Source organism: Lynx canadensis, chromosome A1, assembly GCF_007474595.2.
Source record: "Lynx canadensis isolate LIC74 chromosome A1, mLynCan4.pri.v2, whole genome shotgun sequence".
NCBI classification, from domain to species: domain Eukaryota; kingdom Metazoa; phylum Chordata; class Mammalia; order Carnivora; family Felidae; genus Lynx; species Lynx canadensis.
In genome coordinates this window covers 82,408,144-82,431,743 of record NC_044303.2, presented here as the reverse complement: position 1 = coordinate 82,431,743, position 23,600 = coordinate 82,408,144, and the positions used below count along the sequence as shown (strand labels likewise).

Here is a 23,600-nt window from a genome sequence, read left to right as displayed (position 1 = left end):
CTCCTGGGAACACACTGAGGCCACATTCCCGGACTCTTAGACAAGCCTGTGCCAGGGGTCTGGGCCTCACTCAGCATAACCCTGGCTGAGTCTCCGCCAAGCGCTCCTCGGGAAGCACCCACAATGAAAGCGGGGTCAGACAACACAGTCTGACACCCATGGGCTCCCCAACTTCACGAACACCACTGCATAACCCAGAGTGAGCAGGTCCAGTCAGTACCACACCACCCAAAATTAGCATCGGAGCTCCTGAGCCAGAAGCAAAGGTGGCCGTGCGTGGAACAGTCCCCACGGGTGAGCACAGCAGTTGGGCAGCCTGGTCCTACTCCCTTTGTGGCCGAAACAGCACCGGACTGCCTGTCCAACAGACAAACGGCTCCGTTTACGAAAAAGCACTTCTCTGGAAGGAGCAGGAGCCTGGCAGCGCTCAGCCTGCATTCATAGGGTCAGAGCAGTGAGCACATTGCAGAGATGTGGCCGTGGGCCTCCTCACACCCAGAACATGCCAGAGGCGCAGGGGCAGGAGGCTGAGTGCCTGGGAGGCTGTGCTGGTCCCAGCAGAGGCGGGAGCAGAGGCAGGAGCCAGGAGCCTCGAACTACAGCAGTCCTAGCTGTGAGCGGAGCCAGGGACACGGCGGGCCAGACCACACCCAAGAACACGCAAAATCCTTGAACAGTGCAGGGAACTGGCACCAGGATATTCTAGAGACTCAAGAAGCTGTTGTCTTCTCATCTCTCCAATGCAACCCCCATAAGGGCTCAAGCACAGATCAGACAGCCCCTGATCACGGGAGGGGCCTGTGGGACCGTCCAAACAATAAAGGGACTCAAAACAAACACCAGAACGAAAGGCTTCCACTGTTTCCAGGGGAGCAGAGATCACAGTGTTTTCACTACTATTTCTGCTTAGTCACTTTTACTAAAGACGTCACACCTGTAAATCCTAAAATTCTAAGTGTCCAATTAGTTAGACTGAAGCACCTCGCTCAAGCAACCTGTGAATGGTAAAAGCCATTGAACTAAAACCATCTGCAAACACTGAGTCCCTCAGCGGGGCCCTGTCCTTGGACAGGAAGGGAAAGAGGATGGGATCTACAGAAAAGCAGGACGCTGCCTACGACCTTCCAAACACAGAAACCCGGAGAGCACACATGGGCCCACAGCCCATCCAGGGGACGGTGGCCAGCGTGACGAGGGAGACCCACTGAGCCAGGAGAGGAGAGCCTCCATGAGCATCAGAAGGGGCCATCCTGATGCAAAAGAGGGAGCAGGGCCTGAGCCCACCACCCTAACCACATGGGCCAGGCCCACTGGGCCCCACGGGGAAGGACACAGCTGGACTCCTGTCCCACTCGCCAACAACAGATGGATGGGAAGGGGCTGGGACATTCCCCCAAAGCTACAGCAGGAGCCAAGAGGTCACCGGTCAGGGCCTCAGCCTGGTGGAGGCTGAGTGGAGGTGGCAGCGGTAATCCAGCCACTCTGAGCTCAGGACGCCACAGGTGGCCGGGTGTCACGCATCAACTTGGAAGGTACATGCCCTCTGGTCCAGCACTTCCACACCTAGTCTATCCTGGGAAATAGCCAGTGCGCTCATACACGTGGGCAGATGTTCATCACGGTAACACCAGGAGGGAGACCGTGGGACCCCAGAGCAGGGGGCAGTGGCCTGGACCTGTCCACCTCCATGTCCGGCCCTGAATCCCAACGAGCCACCGAACATACACACGTGGCTTCCTGATGGGGAAGACACGAACCCGGACGCACGTGAGGGAGGCACCACCAGCCTTGGGCTGCCGCCCGGGTCCAGAGCAGACACCTGGAGGCTCATGGCACCCGTGAGGCAGAGGAAAGCACATGACCTGCGTTCTCCACGTCCCCGAATTTCTGCAAACAGCGTGAGCCCACCACTGACAGGTGCCTGCAGGCTGTCGGCGGCCCCAGGCAGGAGCCCTCCCAAAGCAGGGGCCCCACACTTGACAGGGGCTTTCGTCCCACAGAAATTCACGAGTACACCAACCCTAACACTCTCATCCACAGAATTGTATTTGGAAAAGAGGCGCCTTACCTTTTCCAGGACTAAGGTTCTGGTCTATGAAGACCTTGAGTTCCCCGTTGGCTTCAATTAGACCGGCCTGCAGAGAGCAACAAGGACAGTAAATAGGGGGTCTAAGAGCGACAAATCTACAGTTCGTAACAAGCCGGGCTGTGTGAGGGAGGTGTAAAATACGGCATGAAAGAGACAGAATGGTCAGGAGCCCATGCAGGGAACTTCGAAGCTTAACCCTTGTGACGTTAATGAGATACAGCTTTTGTGCATTAAGTCAACACACACATTTAAGGGGCAGTGCCTGCGGCTAGTGGAGGCGCACCTCGGGTGAGCGTAAAATTCATCTGACCACCTGTCGTGAGAGCAGACGGGCGATCCAACCTGAGAACAGGGCTTCCTCAGAGCCCCGGACGCGGCAGCTCTGCCGGAAATCGGGGGATGCACCTCTGTGTACAGGAGTGTGGGCCGGGGCCAGGCAGCATACGAAGTCCACCCGGCACCCCCATGTCCTGAGCAGGGTGACCACGCACAGGGCCCACTGACCACGCAGCTCACTGGGGCACCAGGCAAGTGACATCACTCCCCAAGGTGTGCAAACGCACCTGAGCCGCTACAGGGAGCCATGTCTGGGACTGACCCCTGACACGCGTCCTGCGTCCGCTTTCCCTGGGTTTTCATGGGAAGAATCAGGGCTCACATGAGCTCATCACGGGCACTGCACACCATCGGCGTCTGGACGCCCGCACCCGAGTCTGTCCTCACCAAACATCGAAGATGTGCCTGCTGCACACCAAACCAGGGCAAGACGGTCTTGATACACTGAGCCTCACCAGACACCAGCCCTGCCACACGCACACTCACACCAATGCACACCATCCGCACGTGGTCACTCACACATACACATGCATGCACACACGTCCTACACCCATACGTGTGCACACATGTGCATAAACACACACACACACACGTGTACACAAGCCACATCGCAGGTCAACCAATCCTGGCAGACAAGCCTCCTCTGCCTCCTGCCCAGGCCTCTGACCACCAGCGACCCGGGCAGTGGGATTCCTGGCCCAGCGGGAGCACCGGCTGAGGACGCCCCGGTGTTCAGGGACTCACGCCTGTGTGTACACAGCAATCTCACACACATCCACACGAGCCACGCACTCACAGACGCTCACATGTCTGTGCGGTGTGCCTGGACTTTCCTCACAGGTGTGTAAGCGCAGGCCAGGCCGCCCGTGAAGGGATACAAGTGCACTTTCCAGCATCGTCCTGTCTGTCCAGGAACCCAGGGCATCTGCGGCCCCTTCCCACCCCAGAAGGAGCCTCAGGTTGGCAGCACGTACGGGCAGCAACAAGCTGGACTGCAGACAGGCAAGGCTCGCCTGAGCCTGGCATGGGAGAAGCCGCATGTCAGGCCCTGCGGTGTTGCAAGGATGGGTTCCCTCTCTCCACATGGTGCACAGAGAACACACCAAATGCACCCAAAATGCACAAATCCACACACGGAACCCGAGACGGAAGTCAGGCCTGTGCCAACACCACATGGGCCATGTTTCCTGGACTCTCCAAAACTCCACCTTCCCACAGAAGCGGAGGGAGCCAAGCACATGCCCACAAGGATGGCAGCAGATTGAGGCCGGGCTGGGCTAGAGGACTGCTGGCCAGGAGCTGCCAGACTCAACGGCACAACTTTCCGGGCCAGGAAGCCTGCACCAGGCTGGTCCCAGCAAACAGGCTCAGGGTGCCCCAGAGACACGGGACACCAGCTGCCACAGAATTGAGGACACAGCCATGGCAGGAGAGCGCCTCAGGGCCCCCATACACCTGTCAGACGGCCCCAGGCTCCCAGCACATCATTGGTGCTGCCGGCTCCTTGATCCCACAGACAGCGGCCCTGGGCTCCATGTCCACTGTCCTGTACCAGAGTGGACGGGTGGCTGGACGCCTGAGCTGGCAGCCATGGAGCCCCAAGATCACGCAGGGCCTGTCACTGCCCTCATGGGTCTGCCTGGGTGGGACCCAGCGTTGCCCAACCTGGGGCCACTGCCTGTGCTGCTCCAGCTAGGCGGTCACGGGCCACTCATGGGAAACCCCCTCCCGCAGAGGGAGCACTCATAGTCCACACATCAGCGGCACAGCCCCCAGCAACCCCTCACAATGTGGAAGGAAGGGAACCAGGCCAGGAAGCCCCCAGTCACTCTGGAGGAGGTCTAGTCCAACTCAAGTGATCAGACTAGCCCATCCTCTCCAGAGCCAAAGGGCTTCGTCCTCCCCGGCCACACGCAACCCACCATGGCCACCGGATGAGTGGCCTGGGCGGCGAGCAGGTCAGCCCAGCCCTTTCCGGGTAAGTCTGGAAACAGATGAAGAGGCCAGTCCCTTCTTGCCGGTCTCAGGGTCACAATCCAAAGCTGGGGAGTCACTGGAGAACACAGAGAGCAGAAGACAGAGGCAGACAGCCGGCTGACACAGAAGAGAGGCTGGAGCGAGCCACAGGTGCACCCAGCGGCATCACGTCTGCTCCCGGACACCCTCCCAGCCACGGGGAGGACGCTGATGGAAGTTCCGCATACTCGTGCTCTGTAAGGCCTCGTTTCTGTCGCTCAAAAGAACCTCATGTAGAAAGGGGGCTGGAGTCTTCAATAGGCTCCTCCTACCCACCACCCATGCAGCCCCAGTCTAGCCCCGTGGGAGTCCCACAATGCGTGGCGGCCCAGCACCGAGGGGCTGCAACGTCCGGAGCAGGCTGCCCGGCAATGCTTGCCACCCCCCTCCCCACGACACCACCTGGGAGCCTGAGGGCACCACCTCTGACAGGACCGTCTTCCCATACCCACCCTGTTCCCAAGCCTGGTTTCCAGTTCGGAGCGTAAACCTGAGGGCAGTAACTGTGACATAGGAAGAAGCCAGCTGGCAGCTGGCAGCTCGTTGACGCCCACTGTCCGTATGCGGGACCGTGACTAGGTACCCCACAGCAAGTCTCACGGGCACAGGAATTCTATCTCGCAACACAACGTGTGTCGGAATCACAGGTGGCGCAAGCTCGGTTTTCACGAAGGAAATTAGAAAGCTGGGGCTGGGAAGTCAGGCTTTGGAGAGAGTGGGGGCCTGCCTTCCTGCCATCCTCTCCTCCTCAGGGGCTGCCGGACACACTGCCACCCGGCCACGCCCAAATTCCAAAACACGGAAACCATTCAGGAGGATAAAGGGTTACTGTCGCTTTAACCCCTGAACTCTGAGGTCATTGTTCTGCAGTGAGAGAGTGGTGACCGATTTTTCTCTAGAACATAAAAAGTCCTTCTTTTCATCTGGGAAGCCACTGAATGTATTTTTGAAGCATACTTTAACAGCTGCATGCAGATTTGGCCCAAATTTCCTGGAGCCACATGACCGACTGCCAATGACCAAAGACAATCGGTCAGGACCAAAATGACGCATCTAGGGTTCCTGACCTCGAAGGCCGACAGCAGCGCTCCATAAGTCCGCCTGGAAGGAGCTAGAGCTCTGGGGGCATGCAGGCAAGGCAGCTGCGGAAAAGCGGCCACCCGGCCAGCAGAGGCCTGGCAGCCAGCGATACCAGAGCAGGACAGACTCTCGAGGTCAACCAGCTTCCACATACGACTGACCTAAACCGGTTCCAGAGCTGGTTTATCCTGCCCTACTGTGCAGACACAGTGCACGACACAGCCCCCAAATCAAGCCTGAGTCCAGGCCACACCCAGCTCGTCCCCCCAACCGTGCTCTCTGTAAACGTGACGGAACTCGTTTCAGAGCCTGATGACCAACTCAGAGAGACACACTTGTCTGGTCCAGCTGCGTGTGTCCACCTCGTCTGAGGCGCAGGGGCCAGCATGGCACTGGGCGGCACTGGGCAGAAGCACGTGGACAACATGGAGTTCAGGAGAGAAGCAGGTCTGTCTGAACCACACAAACTTATTCAGGGGCGTATAGGAAGGTCACTGGCGCTGTCACCCATAACCCCATCCACCCCCGGGGTCCCAGCCTCAGCCCTCCCACAATGGAGCTTTTCTAAAACACCACCCTTCGTGGGTGTGAACCCCAAAGGACACTGAACACCCTAAGGAGACGTCTCTGGATGACAGTGACAAGCAGCACAGCAGGGGATTACTGCCCCAGGTGCTGCCCTGCCTTGTGGCCAGTGCTACAACACCTGGTCCACCAGCATCCATCCGCGGCCATGCCCACTCAAAGCTCTGCTCCCTCCCCTCCCAGATGCCAGCCCTAGGCCCTTGTGGGACCCCAGGCAAGTCCCGACAACCCGCATGAGGAGAGGAGTGCCAGCCCACCTCACTCGCAGCCTCGCAACGGGCAAACCTTTAAACACCTGCAGCCGGTGACCCATCATCTCCGTCTGCCTGGGACCACGGGGTTCTGGGAAGCCCCTGGGGCACAGGACTGCCAGGGCTCAAGGCAGGAAACCCTAGGCCAGCTGCAAGGTGGCCCTCGTGACTCAGCAACACCTCCAAGGAGCCACCCACCGGTGCTGGTGTATGAGCCTGACAGGTGCAGACCAGGCACACGGTCCACTCTGTGCATGAAGTGAGACCCCCGTCTGAGTACGAGCTTAAAGCGAGCTCAAATCACACGGGACGGAGTCTGTCAACACTGACATTTGTGTTAAATTTGCAGTGCACCCTGGAAATGGTCCCCTGTGATGGAGTTTGCTCTTTCCCACTTTGTAATCTTACACTTGCTTCTTGTCTGCGTGGGCTCAAGAGCCCGTGGCCCCAAGAGCCTGTGGCCCTGTGAAGAGGGACAGGCCCCGAGGCTGGGCACACGCAGCAGGCCTGAGCACATGGACCACGCCGAGGTGCTCACCTCCTTCCCTTGGAGCCCAGGGACCCCCGGGGCGCCCTGCTCCTGGCTCCTGCAGTTCTTTAGGGAGGACAGTCCGAGGCCACACAGCACAGAACCGCCGGGAGCACAGGGAAACATTAACGTGTTCGTTACAGCCTCCTTGCGATTTTCTAACACCATCCCGTCCTCAGGGGCTTCACAGTCAACACCACAGGACCTTAGTTTACAACCACAAACTGGGACCCGGGAAAACATTACCACACCACCCACGCCCCTTCCCTCTTGTGCCTGGGGCGAAGCCCGCAGGGACGCCGGGACCAGCACCGGAACCAGGCTGCTGGGATGCTGTAAACGGTATTCCTGTACTGCACGTAGTTTTAAGTTAAGTGCACAGAACTCCTTCCCTTGCACGCTCTTTATACTTAAGATGCAAACCTCCCTCCAGGAAGAAACACCAAGACACTGAACGAATGAACATGTAAACCAACAGCGAAGGCACTCATTTGTCACAACTAACCTGAGTTTTTCTTACAACACTCGTTACTCAGCTTTTTGGGTTTGTACTTAAGGTAAGTAAACCCAGTTACTGTGTATTTTCCAACGTTGGATACAATGATCCACTCAAAGCAGTAAAACTCAGCTGCTACACAGGAAGCTGAGCCAATTAGACGTGGACGCTGAAACACCAACTAGGTTCTTTACTTACCAAACCAAAGTAGTAATGACCACATTCCAGCTTCACACATGCCACCCATTTCTGCCCTGCGTCCCTCACAAGCCGCAGAGGGTGTGGCCGGGACCCCCCACTCCTGCTGCACACCCTGATCCCCCTCCTTCTCTCTCTAGAACACCCTCCCCAAGACCCCTCTGGTCACCGCAGGATACAGTGCGGACCCCTCGGCAGGACAGACACCCAGGGCCGAGGGCCCGCCCACAACCTTTGAGGGGCCCATCGGAGGCACTGCCCCGGCCACTCAGGGCAGGGGGGAGGGTGGGCCAGCCGCTGGGAGACCACCACCACTCTGGTGGCTGCCTACTTTCTATACAAGTCCTACCTTGCCGCCCCCATGGGCCCACTAGAACAGAAACGCCAGTGAGGGCAGGACACGTGCCTGGAAAGAAAACCAGAGCCACGTCCAGACCGAAGCAGCTCCCGGCCCGGGGACAGCTGAAGAGTGCCCAGTGGCACCAAAGCAGCCACAGTCAGTACCAAACAAAGGGCAAGCCTGTGCTCCAATGAAACTGTACCTACACGGAGAGGCAGTGGGCCAGCAATTCCGCCGATTCAGACAGACACAAAAATCAGCAAGACAAGGCCGGGAAAGGGCAAAGGGCAGGGGCCTCAGGCAGCAGAGGAAGGACCCAGAGACCCAGGAAAGCAACCACAGGCCCGGCTCCCTAACAACAGTTACACAAAACAGCAGCATGTGTGATCAGCCAGGCACCTGGGGGGAGTCCAAAGGAACCTTTGTTCGCGCCTCGGCAACCCTCCTGACCTTTCCCATCACAGCGGCCCCTTCTGAGTCCCCACACGCACCGGGAGCCGGCGTCCTGACCGCAGCAGCACATCTGGGCCTGCGGGGGCACCAAGTGCATCGTGGCTGCTGGCTGGCACCTGCCTCGAGCAGACGAGACGAAGGGATGGGCAGAACGGTGAGGCCCAGCTCTTCCGTGCCCGCAGGGACCCAGTACAACCACTCGAGGCGGAGCCCTTGCACAGCAGCCATACAAACAGCACCTACCTGGGAGGCAACCCCGACCACCCACCACGGAAGCACACAGGGCCTCGCCGAGGGGCACAGTGCACCGGCACCCACCAGAAGACACCAGCGCTGCAAGCATACCGTGTAACAGAGCGCTCATCAATACCGTGAGCTGCAAGGGTGATCTAAGGTAGGAGCGGAGTCCAGACATACTTTGAAGGCCTGGCCCCTCACCCCACCCTGTGGCTCCTGCAGAGACCCTCCCTCAACTCCAGAGCAAACGGACGCCAGGCCCCGGGGCCCCAAGCACTGCCACAAGGACACAGCCTGTGGGCACGCCCAGCACGGTAGGTGAGGGGGCACTTCACGGCCCCACCCAATCCCCTCCCCCTGAGGCATGGCCTGCCCTGGTGACCGGATCTGCACAGGCCACGTCTGGTCTCAGGAGCCGGAGGCTGGGGTCTGGCTGGCTCGTCTCTCTCCCTGTGTGTACATGGACCTCACTCCAGCCCCTCCCTCCCGCACTCTGGCAATGGAAGCTACCTGGCATAGGGCCCACGAGGCCAGAGCTGGGGGCAATCTCCGGCCAACAGCCCAGAAGTGAACAAAGCCCACCAAGGACCAGGTGAGTGAGTGGACATGGTCCTGCCACAGGGACCTGGGGGTACGTGTTGGTGTGTGACACTCTCAGGTCCTGGGCTGCGAGCCAGCACAGCTGCAGCCAAACTCGCAAGCCACGGAAGCCATGGGTAACAAAACCACGGTCCCAGGCCACTGTTCTGGGCAGCCCGTGATGACACCGAGTGGGGCACTTTCCCGCCTTACCCACCCGCCACAGAGAGGGCACCACGGTGACACCACAAAGCCATCGGAGGTGACACGTTACACAAACGTGTCTCAGGTAGAGCTACGGTTCGTCACATAAAAACCAGTTCCAAGTAGCCGCGCGGACAAGAGAACCAGGTAGAAACGATCTAAGAAGGAGCACTGGATTCGGCAGTGGAAGAACAGGGCTTCGGATGGCGCCTCTGCCTCCACCTGACCCACAGGCCGACACCAGGGCACCAGCGCTCCCAGCAGGGAGGGTGCTGCCGAGCCGCAACATCACCCACACCGTGACACCGCTGTGAGGGCCCACCAGCCAGCACAGTGGTCGCAGTTCTGCTGTGAAGGCAGGTTCCAGAAACAACCTAAAAGCCCATCAGCAGGCCTACATAAACAAGGGCACATCCAACCCACCAGCTCTACACTGACACAAACCTTCCGAATTCCAGCTGCTAGCTCTCTGACGATACTAACAAATGATTATTCGCTATTTGGGGCATTTTAGAGAGTTCTCATCTTTCAGAGATAACACTAGAATAGTGAATGACAGGACAACATGTTTGTAACCAGCTTCACAACAACCCAGCGGGCGGACAAGTGTGCACAGCCAGCCAGCCAGCCGTCACTCAGGACAGTGACAGGGTGCAAGGCGTCACCACCACATCCTCTCTGCCTGCACTTGCATTAGTCTCAAATGTCCCACCAAAGTGTCTTCAGAGGGACACCTGGGCGCTCAGTCCATTAAGCATCCAACTCTTGATTTCGACTCAGGTCGTGATCCCAGGGTCATGGGATTGGGCCTCCACGCGGAGCGTGGAGTCTGCTTAAGATTCTCTCCCCTCTCTGCTCCTCCCCAACTCGTGCGGCAAGTGCATCCTCCCTCTCCCTCCCTCCCTCTCCCTCCCTCTCCCTCCTTCCTCTCTCAAAAAAAAAAAGTGTCTTTGTAATGATCTATGTTTACAGTTACCAGTGTGTTTAGGGCCAAGTTGTGGAGTAAACGAGCGGAGAACAGTGTGGGAGTCCTTTTACATAAAGCTGTGTGACAGATGTGCACGTTCAAACACAGGTACCTAGAGAGTCAACTCCAAAATCACCAGCAGATTCGTAGTAGAATCACCTGGACTATGATTTTCAACAACTGTCAGCTTTCTAACATTTGAATTTTTTTTTTAATTTATTAATTTTTTGAGAGAGAGCAAGGGAAGAGCAGAGAGAGAGACAGACAGACAGAATCCCAAGCAGGCTCCACACTGTCAGTGCAGAGCCCGATGTGAGGCTCAAACTCATGATCTGTGAGATCGTGACCTGAGCCAAAATCAGGAGTCAGACAATCAAGTGACTGAGCCAGCCACACACCCCTGACATTTGAATTCTTAATGAAAGACTGTGTTCTGTAAGTGGATATGCATAAGGCTGCTGTCATTTTCTAAACAAAGGACACAGAACCGCAGGACAATGAGATCTAGACATGACAAGGGATAGGTAAGGACACAGGCTAGGCCACACGTCTGAGGTCAGGACCCCGAGGGGCAACCACAGAAAAGAAACCAAGACGGCAGCAGGAGCGAATGGAGAAGAGGTCCACATCCACAGACTGGACAGAACAGGACACAAGGTCACAGAGCGCTGGCCCTGAGCCACAGGCAGGGCAGTGGCAGCTGGAGAGCAGAGAGCACATCTGCGGAGGAAACGCACACTCACACCAAGAGTGCACACTCCAGGGAGCAGTCACAGGAGACGCACATCCTCAGGAGAGAGTCCACCAGTGAGGGGTGATGCAGGAGGCAGGAGTCAAATTTGCAACTTCCAACAGGTAGGGGGGAGGGGGGCGAGTGGGTATGGCAGATGGAGCAGTACTGCCACCAGGATCTGAAATTTAGGTGAGAACTTGGCTTTCTCTGTCAGGGGCCACGACCCCGCGAGTGACACACAAGTTACAGCTGTCCTTGCTGCCCCGCCCCCTCCCAGGTGGGCCTCTCCCGCGCTCTCGTTACCTGCACTCCAGGATGTCTCTCCCAGTGCAGAAATGCCCGCACTCTCTGGCTCCCGTGAGCACCACCAGAGATGCTGGCAGAAATCAGCATCCCATCCACCTCTGCCTGACCCCACCACCGCTCCAAACCGGAATGTCAACTGAGTGCAGAATCGTGGCACTACCACCCAGCCCACTGCTGGGTATCTCCCTCGCTCCCCGTGGTCACAGCCCTTCCTAGACAGACGCAGCGGGAACCACAACATCGGCTTTCTTCCGTATCTGCACTCTACACTTCACCCTCTGCCTTTTTGCCAGAGAAACGTCAAGTTTATTCTTGGGCACACACAAACAAATGCGAGATTGCCTGGAAGACAATGTAACGTGACTCCAACACAATTTTTAAATATTTGCCTCCACCTGCTTTCTGGTGTTTCTACAGCAGGTCTACGCTGAGGTAGCTCTGGGTGGTGCGTACTGCATTTTCACACCTGCTGAGTGGTGGCGGGAGACCGTTCTGGGCCTGACGGGGACACTAACAGCAGGCTGGGATGTAATTTATCAGTAAGTTATTGCCCAGGAGAACAGGATTCTGCCTTCTGTATAATAGCAAAGTCTGACCCAACTAGATGGCCACACCAAGAGCTTTTCTCCTTAACCAAAGTCCCTGCTATTTAACTCCCCCACACCCACCCTCCGGACAGCCGTGTCCCAGCCTCAGCCCCGTGAAGGGGGAGCCCCCGGAGTCGGGGACTCATCCACCCAGGACCAATTTCTGCTGCCCACCTCCCACTCCACTTGTCCAAACCGTGGTCGGGGCAAGCTGGAGGAGGCAGGGAGCCGTCAGCAGAGAGACGGGGACCAAGGTCAGGAGCTAAAACACACCAAGGGACCCTGGGTGCTCAACGGTAAAGGAGCACCCCCAGACACCCTGTCTCTGGGCGCCTGCCGACCCCCTGCACCCCAACTCATTCCCAAGCTCAGGCCCTAAGGAGGAGCCGGTCCCCTCAGCCACACTAGGAGTGGGGTTCTCCCCGGAGCTCTGGTTAGAACAGAAGTGTGTGTGCGAACAGAGGAGAGACCCAGGCCCGCGGTGAGCTCCCAAGTCCTTCAGAGCCACTGGCCTGTTCTCAGGACCCACCCGGTGCTGCCAGGCTGGACCACACGTACAATGTGGCTGGCACTTCCACCTTCACTGCCCTGAGAGGAAGGTACACTTGTCACCTTCGTTCCGCAGATGAGTCCCCAACCCCCAGAGAAGACTCTGCCTGAGGCTGCCCCACAAGCACGAGGGAGAGCTGGGCTCAGAGCACACAGCGCGGATCCACTGGGAATCGCTGTGTCTGTCCTGACACGGAAACCGGTTCCAGGAAATACCCATGGTCCCGTGGCTTCACGTGCACTCGGACACACCCGCCATCCCATGGAAAGCAGAGGACTAACACAGCCAGAGGTGGAGACGTTTTCTGTTCGTAGAGTAGCCTTATTTTATTGGCTAATTTAAAAATTAACAACACACCGATCTGACTTCTCTTCTGGAAAAATTATTACTTTCTCCCTTTCAGAAAGAACCCAACTTTCCTTTTAACAAAAACCAAGTCACAGAGGCCAGGAGCTCGAACAAGTACCACTGTCCTTCACAACCTCTAAGGGCCCAGGTGGGCTGCAGCCACAGGGATGGACAGACAGGACAGCCCCATCCCCTACCACCAGCCTTTTCCTTCCCAGGGGAAGGAGAGCTCAAAAACAGAGTGAGCACCATTTCTCGGACCACTGTCCACACGCGAGCCATACACAGTGACCCAGGATGCACGAGAGGTCAGAGTGTCCAGGATCCAAGAAACTGACCTGCACACTCACCAAATGCTCAGCCCTCCTGCCCCCAGAGTGAGACGTGGTCATGCAGCTCCATGAGGGCCACTGTCCAATGTGTCAAGGGAAGAGGGGGCACATCCACAGGAGGGAGGCACCCACTTCCGGCTGGGAGGTGCTCTGCTGGCACCTAGGTCTACAGGCCAGGCTTTCAAAGCTCTCTGCGGTTGCAAAACCCCATGACATTGTTTAATTTTGTGACTTCCCTTCTGCTGGAGCTGTGCTTGTGCTGGGGGAGGGCACACCAAGGGCACCCTGAAATAAGGATGAGACACCTCATAACCCATAGCTATCCTAACTCATGGACTACTTTCTCAGATGACATTAAGGCAAATATCTTTTATAAGCTGCACATCATTCCTAACACGGCCCCTGAATTTTAAAAAAAGAACATGTTTCAGAACTGATACTGATGAAGGAACAATAAACACCTTCTAGACGAGCTGGCTTAATTTCGAAGTGCACCAGATCAAAGCCATGGCCGTGTATGACTTCATGACTGACGCCCACACTCAGCCTCGGAGCAAATTTGCAGACCAGGATTGAGGTCCTGTCAATACAGGTAGAATAAGATATTTTTCACTCAAATCCTCACTTTTCTGAAAAGCAAGTAAAACAAGAGAAACATAAGACCCCTTCAAGGTAATCCCAGTTATTAACACTTCCCAGCAGAGGAAGGAAGACATTGTGTAAGGCTGAAAAGATCTAGTGGGCTATACTTACGCTGCACAGTCATGTGCCCAGGAAGTTACAAGAGTACTGACCACTAACCTCAACTTGGGCCTCAGAGAGTCCTGGTGATCTCACTGAATGAGGATGAACATATACACACTCACCAATCAAATGCAGGAAACTCGCTTAAACTACCTAAGAACTGTCTGTACCTAACGTTAAAATTCAAACTGCAAATTCAAGGTGTATTTCCTGTATGTTTATGTCGAAATCGTTTTATATTCACAACCCTTACTAAAACGACAAAAGCAAACCTAATGTTAACATTCTGCCATGAAATCACCAACGAAGGCTGAACATCGTTAATTTATACAGCACGGATACAAGTCAACAGGAAATAAACACCAGGACAGAAAGCGAACACAGGAGATGCTTTTCAACTCACAAAGTAACATATTCTAAAAGGAAAAGATTCAACTTCTATATCCAAAAATGCAAGGTAAAAAACACAATTTAAAATTTTACCTGCAAATGGACCAAGTTTTGTGGGCTTTTAAATTGTGATCCAACTGAATTTCAAAAAGGGGTCGTTACAATGAGTTCCCCCCACAATGCGATAAAAGTATAAACTGGCACAATCATTCTGACAAGTTACCTGACATCTCAAAGACACAGCACATGTATCTGCCCGCCCGTGTCCATTCATGCCCGCCTATGCCCACCCGCCTGTGTCCACACACGCTCGCCCATGCCCACACATGCCCGTGCCCGCCCACACCCGTGCACACACTCGCCTGCACACACTCATGCATGTGCCCGTGCAGTTGCACGTCCAAGAACTCCTCCCTGGACATTATGATGGATCCACACAATGTGGAGATGTGGCCAGAAAGCCCCGAAAGCCCTGGCGCTGGAGGACGGAGACCTAGGGTGCGTCCACGCAGTGGGATGGGCTCTCCACGTTCCAGAAATCTGGGCAGAGTGCAGTAGTACTCTGCTGTGTGGTCCCTAAGCACCATTTATGCCGTGCCATGCATCATTAAAACCCTGGAAAACCTGCAAACTCTCTGAAAGGCCAGACTCAGTATCTCTTGATGTCTTTGTGTCCTTTGTCCCCTCCCCGGAAATGGCATCATGGACAAGCAACTCAAGCAAGCGGGCCATTCACGGAGGAAAGGCTCGCACCTACAGAAAAGGATTGGGGAGTAAATGTTCGTTTGAATTTACAATGACATGTTTAGGTCTGTAGCCGTTTTCATCTCCCAATTCACCTGTTTCAATAGCTGACCACCTACCACAGCCCAACATGCTGCATACATGCACAGCTGCTACTCCAGGCATGGCCCCAAGGAGCACGGTGTCCCGGCAAGACCTGCCTGGGGCATGACACCAGGTCACAGGACACTGAGGCACAGGGCACCTGGGGGGTGGCTGGGTGGGGCCTGGAGGTGGCTGGGGGCTCCTAAGGGGGTCTGGGGGTGGCCTGGGGGCACTGGGGGGGATGCCTGGGGGTACTAGGGGGTGGTTGGGGGCCACCGGTGGGTGCCTGAGGGGGCATCACCCCTGATGCGGCCACACTCCACTTGTGTGCCCTCACCAAGCACCTCCCTGGCTGACCCAAGCCCTGTCCCTCCTAACAGACCCTGCAAAGCCCAACTCACAGGAAGCTGGCACTGAGTCCACACGAGAACGTTCTCAAGAGCACAGCTTTCCAGAAAGGCAGCTCTGTGAGGGAAGCATCACCCACAAGCCACACTACAAGCCAGGGCCGTTTCCTAGCGGCTTCGTGACAAGCCCAAGGCACAGAACTGCCTCTAGGAGAAGGATGTCCCTTCCGTGTCCCTTGTGAATTTGACAGAACGCCTTCACTCGTACACCTGTTCCACAGCAACACACCCCGGGCGTCTCCTCATCAAGCTGCAGCTTTCTGCTCTCCACCCCACTCTGGCCCACGCAGAGCCCATGTAAGAGTGAGCACACCACCACAGGGACCCGTGTGGGCTACACCCCCCTCCCCATGCCCACCGGGGAGTCACTGCCAGGACCAGGACAGGCTGGTGCTCTGGGAGTTAGCGCCTGGTCCCACAATGCACTCCAACCAACACCGAGGGAGACGGCTCGGTGCTGCGTCACCACATTTATGTCTCCAGCCCTCATTTCACCCTCGAGGTCTGGAGCTGAAAACCATACCCAGTACATGTATTTGTAGATAAGCTCTTGGTCTCCTAGCGGTATTGAACCGGGCCTCAGTATCATCCCCCCAAAGCCTACATGGGACGCCTTCTGCGGCTCTCCAGAACACCTGTAGAGAATCTTCCATCACAGAACACAAGCGGACTCACACCAGCTTGCACACAGGCGGACCAGCTCCCCCGCCAGGAGCTGGCAATGCACCGCCCCAGCCCAGGACTGGTCCCCCACTGCTCCCACACCTGCAGCCACCTCCTAACAGTGGCCCGCAAAGCGCCTCTGCGACCTTACAGACCGGCCAGCTGACTCCCCGTTCCTCACGGACCTGCAGGGTCTGGGGCCCACAGGGAGCTCATGCTCTGCCTGTGAAACACCCACGGGGCCATGCTGCGCACACGCAGCTCGCACACGGGCATGTGTTCATGGCAGAGGTCCTCCCGTGACTTCACACAATGGGAGTTTCTCCTACAATGAGCATGTATTAAACAATTACAGTTTCTGGATCTTCTCTGAAGTTGCCATTTCCTTCAGGAGGCTTTCTTGGTGCTGAAAATGACTGTCTTCTCAGCCTGGCCAACCTCCCCAGCCGTGACCTGTGTTCACAGGAGCTGTGGCTGGCACAAAATTGAATTCAGATAGCTAGTTTCATAAATGAGTACAGCAATTACATTTCCCTCCTCCCCGAATGAGGAGACCCTATGATAGAGGGACAGGCCCACGGCTGTGAGCAGAGACCCACACGGTCCCAGGGTGGTAACTGAAATGCAAGCCGCTGTGGGCCCTGCCCAGCTGGGACTCTGAGCAGAAACATCGCCCGTGATGCACATCTAAGGAGGGTCCCAAAGCTTCAGGGCTGACAGCAGGAGGAAGCCTGCATGCGGTGAGGGGGTCTTGCGTGAACGCTGGTAAGAGGCTCCGAGGCCGGTCTCTGTCGGCACTGACAGCCAGGTGTCAGCCTTGAAGGCTGTGGGGACCACAGGAGGAACTGCCGTCACTGTGCAGCCAGCCTCTACGGCCAGGGAGCTCCCGCCCCAGATCCCAGGACCGGCCAGTACTCTACGAAATTCTGGAAGCAGCCCCCAAAACCGTTGCTTGTGACCACTTCTGGGAGTGACCAGACCCCAGCTCACCACATGCTTCTGCACCAGATGAGTTTTCTCACCTCTGCACCAGGTACAAATACTGACTTTGGATTTTTACTATCTGAATTCTTCATCGCCAGCACATACCGACATAATCGGAATAAATGAACGTCAAAGACCTCGGGCCCACTTGGTCGTTGCTTCCCAGCTGGCTCCTTGGAGACAGGCAGCAGGTCTCCACCCTCACACGCTACCCCGGCCAGAGTAAAGCTGGGGACACGGGAGGGCAGAAGGGGCCTTGCCACAAGGACACCCAACTGCAGCCCACTCACTACAGCCATGCACCCCTCCAGGTGAAGAGACACGCTTGCAAGATAAAAGGCCAGCTACTAATTACCAGGGAATCAGGCTGCTTTTCACATGTTGCTAGAAAACGCAAGGCTTTTTTAAGCAGAGGAATTACAGTGTTGTGTCTTGATTTCCTTTTTAAACACATACAAATCTTTACTTATTCTAGAGACAGAAAACACAAAGTGCAGTCGGTGCCAGAGCACCTAGGCTCCAGGTCCAGGCTCCTGGAGCCCCACACACCCACCTCCAAGCTCTTCCTGACCTCCCATCTCCATGAAACAGCACTGTTTCCTCATGGGCCCCGGCCCCCAGTCACCCCTGCCCTGTCTTCCCATGCCCCAGCCCAGTGACCCGCCCCCAGGTCCCCCCCATGCCCTCCTGTCCCAGAGTGCCCCCCCATCCCTACTCCTGGCCCCTCCGTGCCCCAGCCTCCCATGCCTCCCCACTGCCCCTAGACCCCTGCCTCTAGACCTCCTGTCCCCAGGGCCCCCGCATAATCCCCCTGGGTCCCCTCCATGTCCTCAGTCCCCCTCCGGACCCCTTGCCCCCAGGCCTCCCCATGCCCCCAACTCGGCCCTTCACCCATGCCCCAAGCACCCCAACTCGTCTGCCATCTCCCACCACCAGGAGCTTCAGGAGAGCAGAACAGCACACCGTGCTCCCCGCTGGGCACAGGCACTCCACAAATAGCAAAGGACGACAGGATGGACACGTGAACAAAACCAGCAGGCCACCCTCGACTCAGGCATTTCCACCTTGTGCCCACAGGCCAAGAACTGAGGCAGGCACATAGCACACAGAAACCAGGGGGCCTGGCTCCTGTCAACTCCGAATTGAAACACATCTACTATACGAGTGAAAAGATACAAGTCTTTCCAGCATCAAGCCCCTCCACCAGAGACGCAGGTTGCAGGGTTAGCCTGCAACAGTAGTCTGCGTGCCTAGATGCCCACCCAGGCCACAGCGTGGCCCACGGCTCACTGTCAGGACAGCCATCACTGTCGCCAGCCCCACGCCCACCACCCCAAGTCAACAGGCTCAAGCCGTCTGCCTATTTCCTGGGCAGCACCCCCAAAACCTGCAGGGGCTCCTGGGCCTCCACTGGAGGGAGGAAGCTGCCGTGCCACCTTCCCTCATCCTCCGCATCCTCCGCACCAAGTCTGCTTGGCTGAGCCCTCGCCTGTCTCTTAAACTTGTCCTCCTTCACGGTGACCCCTAGGACCTAACTCCAGCCCCCTCCTGCCTTCCAGAGACCCCAGAACTCTGTAAAGCCGGGGTCCCAGCCCACGCTCTCCAACCCGAGGGGCTGGGCTCCCGCCTGTGCTTAGGCTTTGACCCTACATTGAGCTCCAACTGCTGACACTGTCCACGACTCCCCACCACTGGCTGCCAGAGTCACCTGCCCAAACTTAGACGTCACACCCCACGTAAGGCAGCTGACAAAAGGCTAAATGCCTTTCCCTGGACCACGACCCCATTCCAGTCCAGTCCACCAGCCCTGCTGAGACCTGGTTCCAGCCACACCTGACGTCCCCAGCTGTCGGGACTGGGAAAGCACTTCATTTCTGCTTCTCCTCACACCACCTGTCAGCCCAAACGGCTCCACTATGCTCATAGCGCCCAAGCCTCCACTGCGCCACCCCTTGTGCTGCAACAAAGGACGGTGCAGAGGCTGCTTCTGTGACCGTCAGAGGAGATGGCAGTGGCCTTGACTGTCTTTGCATCCCCAGAGGCCACCACGAACTCCAGTCACTCAGTTAATAAAGAAACGTGGTTCCTAGAACGCACAATCTGCGCTCTGGCACAGGCTCCCTCCGACACACCGACATCACCTGCCCCTGAGCACATACCACTGCCGGGCATCTTTGGGGGATAATTCCCAGAGAAAAGGGCATGGCCACCAACAAATGTAACCAGAGGCGATAACCTCAGCCTTGAGTCGCGTACGGATCATGACTTGAACCTCAGCCACAGCGCGCGGGATGCAGTATGTATTCACACACTCTCTGCCGGACTAACCCCAGTGCTGGAGAGTGGGAGCCTACACGAGTGCATGCCCAACCGTCACTGAGAGCGAGCCACATGTTCACTTAGGCTTTCCAGAGAACGTTAAAACCTCTGAACCGAAGGTAAGGCTTACACCTATGATTTGGTTCCACAGACGTGAGACACGTTTTCTCTACATCTCATGTTCTGGGCAGACGCAGCTCATCTGGACCGTACCTGCAACCTGTGCAACAGGTAAGAGACACGCAGCCCCCTTCCCCTGATGCTGACAAGACAGCACATCCCCAGAGGCACAGAAGGTAGGCCTGGGCGGGAGAAAGCGCAGCAAAGAACTACGGGATCAATAAAACACACTATTTTTGAACCTAAAAGCCAGTTTCTTAGAAAAAGTTTCAAAAAATTATTCAGTGTATTCTACAGTTTTGTGACAAATCCAGAAAAAGCTAAAGTAGAATTTTTCACAATTCATGAGTCACCAAATTTCATTTTTCTGAGGAAAAAAAAAGGCGGGGGGGACCAAAGCAAGTGCTTACCGCTTTATGGATGAAAGGTGAATTAACTGCCTACACCCCACACAGAACAGGTGCTCAGGGTCACTGCACACATGACCAGCCCCAGTCTAGGCACCTGACCTCACCTAAGGGTGTCATTCTACATAGCAATGGAACTAGAATTCACGCGGCCTGCAAAGACTAAGAAAGTCCGTGGTGTCACTCAGGCGCCACAGAAGCGAGACACGCACGTCCACAGAGCCCACCGGGTTCCGTACATCCTTCCACCTTGAACCCGTTTCACCTGCTCCAAGGTCTGAACAGAAACTGCACCGCAGCTTGTGCGTCATGGCGCCGAACCAGGTGGGGAAAGTACGAAGGACGTGGTGCCAGGGAAACGTGTCTGTAGCACGAAGCAGATATACTTACATCTTTTGCCATGTTACCAGATCCGTGAAGTCGATGCTATAAACGTTCACCCTCCAGAGAAGACTAATTTTCCTGGTAAGAAAGAACGAAAACCAAGAAATGAGTAAGAACAGAAAACCAAGTGAATAAACCATCCACGCCTGGCCCCCCGGAACCGCCACCCCCAAGGGACCCTCCGGGTGGCAGGAGCCCTGCTTTCCAGACCCGCAGCCCACCCTGGGGGCAGCTGCCCGCCGGCGCCGCCCGAGAGCAAATACAGCCCCCCCCTACACCCCGCCCGGCCCACACAAAGACCCTGCCACCCCCGGTCCCCCCCGCACCGCCCGCCAACGTGACAGGTGGTCTTCCGGCCCAGCGGGCCTGTCACCCGGCCGCCGCCGCAGCCGCCGCCGCCGCGCGCGCGCGCGCCTCCCGCGCCGGAACCGGCAGTCGGGTCAGCGCCGCCCCCACCCCGCGCCGCGCCCGCGGGGGCCCCGACCCCGCGCTCGGGCCGACCCCGGCCCCCGACCCCGCCGGGCGCTCGCGCCGCTGCTCCGCGGGACGCCCGCCCGCAGGCCCCGCCCGGGACCCCGACCCCCGACCCGACCGCGACCCCCGCCGGGCCACCCGGAGTCCCCGACGGCGGCGCGGGAGCGGGGCGCCCGGGGCCCAAGGCGCGGGAGCCGCGGAGCCGGCGCGCACACGCGGCGGGACGGCGGCGGGACCGGGGCGGGCGCCCCGCGCGCCTGCGCCCCCCGCGGGACCCCGGCCCGCCGCACCTGCTCGCTCCGGCGCGCGGGCACGGGCGGGGTCCCGGCGGCGCGCTCGGCCCCGGGGTCCCTGCCCTGCGAGGCGCCGGCGCGCGGGGCTCACCCTGCGAGCGGGCGTCGGGCGGCGTGACGTGCGCGGCGCGGCGACGTGACGTGGGCGGCGGGCCGGCTCCCGCAGCGCGCCTGCGCGCCTTTTCGCGCCTTCGCCGCCCTCCTCCTCCTCCTCCTCCCGCCGGTGCGGCCCGCGCGCGCTCCGAGGGGGATGGGCTCAGCGCGGGCGGGTGCGGGTGAGTGTGCGCGTGCGCGCCGGGCGGGGACCGAGACGCAGAGCCTGGCGCGGAGACGCCGCGGTGCGCGCGCTCTTGGAGAGGGGATGGAGGTGTGCGCACACCTGGATCGGAGCCGGAGGTGTGCACGTTTCGGTGTGCGCGCACACTGGGAGAAGAGTCGGCGGAGTGTACGTGCCGGTGTGCGTGCACGCTCAGAGAGGGGTCGGAGGTGGGCGCACACCTAGGGAAGGGCCGGGAGTGTGCACATGCCAGTGTGCGCACAGACTTGGAGAGGCGCCAGGTGTGTGCAGGGGTGGAGGAGAGAGAGGGTCCACGGGCATACGCCAGGGAGAGAGGAGGCCAGGTGTGTGCACGTGCACATGAGTGTATTTGTGGGTGTGTGTTCATGCAGGCGGAAGGAGGGTAGATTTTGTGCGCACAGGCGTTTACGTGGAGAGGGGGGTTGGAGTGTGCACGTGCAGGCGTGCATGCCCTTGGAGGAGAGAGGCGGAGGTGTGTGGACGTTTTGATAGAGGCCAGCTGTGTGCATGTGTGATTGCACACAGAGGAAGAAAGGCCGGGTGTGTGCTCACGTGGAGAAGAGGTGGGCAGTGTATGTGTACACGTGTGCACGCGTGCTTGTGGAAGAGAAAGGCCAGCTGGGTTTGTGCCGTGACTGTATTTGCGCATGTGCCGTGTAGGTGCACAGAGAAGATTGGGGGTGCGTGCCCACAGTGCAGACGGCCCTGCCCACCTGGTGTCCACCTGTCCCTGCGGGGCCAGCGATCATGCCCACACCCAGCCTGAGCCCGAGTCCCCACATCCCGGTGGGGTGCTCAGGAGGAAAATCAGGCAGCCAGTTTTCTCCTCATCGCTGGGTGGGCCTGGTGCACCCCAGGCTCTGGAGACTTCTCCCTGGAGCCCACCACCGGCAGGGCCAGGGCCCCCAGGGGCTAGAGACCCAGCAGAGGGCCGGCTGGAGTCCAAAGTTCAGGGCTGCAGCATAGTGTGCAGTGAGGAGCACAGCGCAAAGGCCTCTCTGCCCTGTGGGGGCAGCTGTGGTTCCGTTTCACGTCTAGTGCTGCTTCCCTGCCTGCTGCCTGACCAGCCACCTCACCTGTTAACACCACACTCAGCATTGGTTTCTTCTGGAAGACAGCAGAATGCTGCACCTTCTTTGTGCTGATTAGCACACAATGGGCACCAAAGAAACGTGGATGGTGGAGGTGATGGGGAGAGGCAGTCCTGTAAATTCCTGCCTGGAGGACGTCGTACTTCTCTGCTGGTGCAGCTTATACAGTTCTTGGCCCCTTAGCAGGTCCCTGGGGTATCCGAACCCACAACCTCCGTGTTGTTCCTCCAGTGGTCACATGTCCTAGCTCCATTCTCCTTGCACAGTATGTCTTTATTTTTTGCTGTATTTGAGTATTTGCCCACAGGCTAGAGGCCCCACTTCAGCCCTTGGACCCTGTACATGGGGCATCAAGCCTCTCGGTGAGAGCTGGGGGCTCAGAAAGAGAGAGGATCAGAATCTTAATCCCCCCACGAATTCAAGATTCTGGTCATTCCACAATATTCACACAAGACAGCCACCCCCAGTACTCTAAGTGATGTCTGTAGAGCAATCACGGCAGTGAGTGAGACAATGCTGAACTCGCAAGAGCTACCATGGCAGTGAGACAGCTCGAGAGGCCCTGGTTTCCTCGGGGAAAGAGCAAAAAATTGGAGCTGTTTTTTGCCTCTCGCTGAACACCTATTTGTGTTCCAAGGTAGCATAATTCCTAAAATTTTTGGTTGAAGATCCAAATGTTTGTGGTCACTGCCCTGCCTTGAAGTCTCTAGACTAGATTGCAGAAATGCCTGTTTCCTGATGAGCAGTGAGCCTGTGACTGCCTGCGTCCACCTGACCCCCCAGTGTCCACTCTCTATCTGGGGCGGGGGTTGTTCGGGAAGCATGACTTCTAGCGATGCTTTCATTCGGGCGTTGACTTACCCACACCTCAGTAGCTGGCATTCAGCCATGATTGTCATGCAGGCTACCGCGTGAAAGTGGTTCTCTTCCGTGTTCGTGAGAACAAAATGATTAGATCCTTTCCAGAAGTCCTCCTCTCCCA

General features: G+C 57.5%; 1 protein-coding gene across 4 annotated transcripts in view; it reads right to left on the bottom strand.

Annotated features, from left to right (window-relative positions):
• The window catches only part of TFDP1 (transcription factor Dp-1), a 40,135-nt gene extending 18,795 nt beyond the window's left edge, over nucleotides 1-21,340 (bottom strand). Inside the window, exons 1-3 of one of the 4 annotated variants that reach the window (XM_032592530.1) lie at nucleotides 21,321-21,340; nucleotides 20,469-20,540; nucleotides 2,069-2,135 (exon numbers count right to left, since the gene is read on the bottom strand). In XM_032592530.1, the coding sequence (XP_032448421.1) occupies nucleotides 2,069-2,135; nucleotides 20,469-20,480 (79 nt within the window). In that variant the 5' untranslated portion in view covers nucleotides 20,481-20,540; nucleotides 21,321-21,340. Of the gene's footprint in view, nucleotides 1-2,068; nucleotides 2,136-13,234; nucleotides 13,383-20,468; nucleotides 20,545-21,320 lie in introns of those variants that run through there. The other 3 variants (XM_030314530.1, XM_030314529.1, XM_030314531.1) reach the window with 3 other exon arrangements.
• Between the last annotated feature and the right edge of the window lie 2,260 nt (nucleotides 21,341-23,600).